Source organism: Berghia stephanieae, chromosome 10 (assembly GCF_034508935.2).
Source record: "Berghia stephanieae isolate SIO BIC M18660-M18661 chromosome 10, UCSD_Bste_1.3, whole genome shotgun sequence".
Classification (NCBI taxonomy): Eukaryota; Metazoa; Mollusca; class Gastropoda; order Nudibranchia; family Aeolidiidae; genus Berghia; species Berghia stephanieae.
In genome coordinates, this window is record NC_088369.1 from 43,050,971 (window position 1) to 43,056,479 (window position 5,509).

At 38.1% G+C, this 5,509-nt stretch overlaps 1 protein-coding gene across 1 annotated transcript in view; it reads left to right on the top strand.

Annotated features, from left to right (window-relative positions):
• The window catches only part of LOC144955821 (uncharacterized), a 39,304-nt gene extending 34,703 nt beyond the window's left edge, over positions 1-4,601 (top strand). Inside the window, exons 11-12 of the mRNA XM_078886017.1 lie at positions 875-1,699; positions 2,429-4,601. Of these exons, the coding sequence (XP_078742143.1) occupies positions 875-1,699; positions 2,429-2,547 (944 nt within the window). The 3' untranslated portion in view covers positions 2,548-4,601. The remainder of the gene's footprint in view (positions 1-874; positions 1,700-2,428) is intronic.
• Positions 4,602-5,509: the final 908 nt, after the last annotated feature.

Genomic DNA, 5,509 nt, shown 5'->3' on the forward strand with positions numbered 1-5,509 from the left:
GATGTGATGTGATGTGATGTGATGTGATGTGATGTGATGTGATATGATATGATATAGCAATGACTATCCCGCACAAATCTTTGGGTCTCTTTTTCGCTCACGAAGTGCCCGAATTCGCGTCAAAATATGGGACGAAGCCGTTTCGTATATGCTATTTTAAAAAATTAATTACGACGCTGTTTATCGATGAATATGACTGGAAGTTGGCACACAGAAAAAAAAATGTCATTTTAGATTATGTCAAGCGACAAAACTCGTGCGATTAACAGAAGACCGTTAAAAATAGATTTTTACTCTTTGGAGTAAAATATTTCTAAAACTACCGTGCGTGGAGGTTTTGCCGCTGACAAGGTAATACATGAACATTTCTTCTTTTTGGTTGTAAAATTTCATATGAATATGACGAGTACTTTTCCCGTATTTTACAAAACACCATCCTAATTTGCTCTTCTTTTAATACACTTATTACGCAAGATACAACCAAAGGTCGAAAAAAAATGCCGAAAAAGCGTCCCAAATTTTCGCGTTTTTTTCCTCTTTACGGGTCATCCAAATAAAGGAGACCTTTGAAACTGCATAACTTGTTTATTTATGAATGGATTTTCAAAATTCAAAAACATTTTTACTCAGTGGAGATAGGGCTTTGATTTTAAACAAAAATTTTCCTCAAAAAGAGAAAAAAAACATTTTTCATAGTCATTGCTATATGATATGATATGGTATTATTACGAGTTTTACAGATTAAGAGATAGTATCAAATTGTATTTAATAATATCATTTTAATATGACGTTAAATATTTTACAAAATATGATATTTTTGGACCTCATTAATTAGTCTCATGATTTTATCTAATGTATTTTCTGATCTCCGCAGCCCCAGTGATGGCCGGTGCTCCAGTTGTTGCGGCCGTCGCCGGCATGCCGCCGGTACAGACGGTTATGGCGTCTCCAGCCGCCGCCGTACCAGCCCCGGTTTCCAATGTTCTCATGGCGCCTGCTCCGGCCAATCCCGTTGTTCATGTCGCCCCCGCCGCCCCTGCAGGGATTGTGCCAGCGGTCAACCCTGCTATGCCTGTGATGCATGTCGCGCCTGCCGCCCCTGCTGTTGTGCCTATCGCCCCTGCCGCCCCTGCTATCGTGCCTGTTGCGCCTGCTGCCCCTGCTGTTGTTCCTGTCGCGCCTGCCGCCCCTGCTGTTGTAGTGCGAGCTCCAGGTGCCCCTGCGGTTGTGCCGGCTGCTCCCGGCGTCGCAAGTGTCATTGCCACTAAAACCGTTGTCGCCCCACCCGCCGGTCCTTCAACCATCCAGCCGGTTGTTGTACCCGCAACGGCTACCCAAGTCAAGCCGGTAATTCCAGCAGGGCCAGTCACCGGCACTAATGGAGTGGTAGTAACAAGTGACACTGGAGGCGGAGTTGTCGTTACTTCATCGCTAGGTGGCACTGCTGCTGTTGGTGGTGGGGGCGTCGTTGGCACAGGGGTAGGAACTCTCGTCGGCGGCGGGGGCCCGTCACCGGCTCTTGTCGTTCCGTCCCAGAAGATCGTCATCGGCTCGGGTTTGACAGGTCCAGGTCATCAGACAGGCGGGCAGACGCAGGGAATTGTCATCGATACCGGCGTGGGCCAGACTGGGGGAACCAACGGCGGCGGGACAATTGACGCCACAAATGTGGCGTCCATAAGGAAAGAATCGTCCGCAGGTAAGTAGAGCAATTGTTTATTGATTATTCATTGTTTTATCAACTACTTGCCTAATTCATTGAAAATTGTTAAACGCTTCAACAGTCGTGATGTCACTTCCCTCATCATGACGCATAGTAACTTAGTAACTGGTTCTAACCCATCGGAACAATGGCGGACGCCCTTCTGAAATACTTCTCCGACGAGCATAAAAGTGTATGAGGAGAAAAACATTATAAATCTGATCATGTTTTGACTTTTATACATTCTGATCACATGACATGCTAAAAAGTTCTAGCCGGCACGAAAAATAAAAAAGTACCAATTTTCTTTGTTTAGAACCAATCTGCTCGTTGTTGGGCGGACGTGACGTCAGACTATTCAATCCTATTGCATTGCCTTCATTGAAAAGAATTTACCTGTAGATTTTTGACCAATCAAAACACGGGATTATTTATGACACACTCTCAGTTTCAGCCCGGACAAATATTATAGTTGATTTTTTTTAAAGAAATGAATGAATGCACGACGCATTATCACTCTGCTGTTTGTTTATTTGTTTGTTTTTTCTTTTGTGTTATGTTTGTGGGTTTTTTTTGTCTTTTATTTAGGGGTGGGGGGAAGGGGGGGGGGGGGGAAGGAGGCACTCTTGTTCCAAGATTACTTTGTGCGATATTGAAATGTTCAATTTTTTCATCCATACGTTGGAGTCTTTATGTTTTTATTTCTTTTATAATTTTATCAATCAGATCTGTGTGCCGGATTTACCAAATACTGCCAAGTTGACCACGATTTGGTTTACTCTGTGCTGGGACCTCAGATTCTGTCAAAGTGTGGCCATTTGTGTCTTAAGAAACATAGGGGTTAAGGGTAATTTCGTCACCTATGACAACATTGTGGGTCAATATTATTATTACTATTATCATCATAATTATTATTATCATAATTATTGTTATCGTCACCATCATCATCATCATTATTATTATCATTGCTTCCATCACAACTGTCTTTGATGTTGTTAATGTTGTTGTTGTTGTTGATGATGATGCTGAAATTAATCATCACTGTTTTTATAATAATATTATTATTATTATTATAATTATTGTCATTATTATTTCTTGTTGTTGGTTTGTATTATCATTATGAAGTTTTATATTTATCTTATTTCTGTCTCAGAATTAATATCTGTCTCGTCTTGTAGCTGGAAATATTATCAATAGCCAGCCGTTTCTGGAAGATTCCAACTCAGAGCGGGTTTAACCGTAGCCATCGTTATGTTATAGCCTGATACTGAAACCCAAAAGGACTGGCAGTTTGACGTCATTAATTGTTTTTTTGCACATCCTAGTGAGTTGTCGTTAGTAGAGCCCATGGAAACAAGTTATTTCATTGGTTGAACTATTGAATACAACTCACGATTTGTTTTCTTTTGTGGCAAAAGACTGGCATTTTTACGTCATTATTTGGTCAGTGTCAGGCCATAACTTTACGAAGGCCACGGTTTAACCGTCGTTTAACCCTCTCCTTACCATCCATAGGAAAATCGTCACATTCGTTACGATACAACCAACAGTTTTCTCATTCTGATATCCTTTGTACATCACAAATTATAAAGAAAATATTTTGTTTTATCGGTGAAAATTAGACACTGGACAATATTATGTATAGAATGGACTTGTTCCTTTTCTGTTAGAGTATTTTTGTGTTGGGTGGTGGGTGTGAAGTTTCATGAAAAATTCTGAAAATGGCTGGTAATGAGAGAGTTAACCCTCTCCTCATCATCTATAAGAAAATCGTCACATTCGTTACGAGTTAACCAACATTTTCTTATTCAATTTTTTTTTGTTCATCATAAAATTATTTTTAAAAACTGAACAGTCTGTTGTCGAGCAGGTTTTGCTAAGGAAATTATGCATCGGAAGAACTTTACTGCTATTGTGTTTGAGTGCTAAAAATATATTTTTGTGTTAGTTGGGTGTGACGTTTTGGGGAAAATCCTGAAAATGGCTGGTAAGGAGAGAGTTATAGCTAGTAAACGCTAATAGAACTACAAAGGGATCTTCAAACACCGTTATGTCGTAGTAATATTGTACGTTTACAACTATCAGAATTAATAGAGTTAAAGGAAAACAGTATTATTTTTAAAAATTATATATTTAAATTATATAGTTCTTCATAATCATCAAGATAATGGAGAAAGAGATTAATCCGGTTTCTGGGTGTTGAAAGGGAAGTAGAAGCAATAGGATGTTTGTCTGTATCGCAAAGCACAGTGCACAAGATCAATCAGACTCAAACCGATCAGAAAAATCATTCAACCGTATCTATGATGACAAAATGGCATAGTCGGATAAAACACATTTTAAGACTTTTGGCCAGAAAACTCGTCCTTCAAATATCAATCGATTAAAGTAAATGTCTCATTCCATTTTCAGAGATAAAACATATTATGATTCTTACGTTATTATTATTATTATTATTATTATTATTATTATTATCATCATCATCATCATCATCATCATCATCATCATCATCATCATCATCATCATCATCATCATCATCATCATCATCATCATCATCATCATCATCATCATCATCATCATCATCGTCATCATAATCTTCATCATTACGAAATTATTTATCTATTTTTAAAACAATTGTATTAATTTATATATTTGTTTATTTATTCATTTTTTATTTTGTTGTTATTTTATAATTATCAGCTTTCACGTCACAACCATCTCGTGGAAATCTAAGATTATGGTGAAAGGATGAACAAACATCCGATAAAGACACAGAAAGAATATTGTTATAACAAAACGAGATTGTAACATTCCTATTATTACGACTATACGGTGTGAAATTTTGATGACAAAACGTCTGTTTAAGAAAGTTTGGTGATATTAAAGACTGTTGTTTTACTATGAGCGTTTTTGTACGTTTTTCATAATCTGTATTGACAAGAACTCGTTTTAACAGATTACGCAATAGCAAAACTTTACTTATAGATCGTATGCGCTTGGCTAAGGAACTCATAACATTGCCATCCGGAAGTATAACGGACCAACACACAAACACTGTGTAACCATGAACTTTTATAGTCTGGTTAATTCAGTTTAGTGAGAACAACTCACAAACGCGGATGGCAAAAACAATAACAAAGGCCTGGGTGACGTCATCTGCATACTATCTATAAAAGTTCATGGTTACACAGTTTGTGTGTTGGTCCGTTATACTTCCGGATGGCAATGTTGTGAGCTTCTTAGCCAAGCGCATACTATCTATAAATCCCACATCGCTTGTCTAAGAAACTCACAATTTTGCCATCCGGAAATGTAAAGGACCAACACACAAAATTATGCGTAACCTTGAACTTTTATAGTCTGGTCAATACAGTTTAGTGAGAATTACTCATAAACGTGGATGGCAAAAACCAATAACAAAGACAAGAGTGACGTCAACTTTATTCCTATCTATGCAGTTTAGTCATAAACATGGCAAAAAAAAAAAAAAAAACATAACAAAGACCTGAGTGGCGTCAACTTCGTTCTATCTATTTACAGTGTTATGAAGATATATGTGTGTGTGTGTGTGTGTGTGTGTGTGTTTGTGTGTGTGTGTGTGGTCTGTATTGACGTAATGGTATTCATTTTATGTGTGACAAGGATGTCATGTTTGCATCTATAAGGTCTAGTGTGTAACATTGTCGTGTTTGTGCTGGGCCTGTGTAGTTTGCCAATGTGTTTGTGGTGGTAGTGGTGGTGGTGATAATAAAGTAGTGATGATGGTGGTGTTGGTGATGTTAACTGTTGTGATGATGATGATGATGA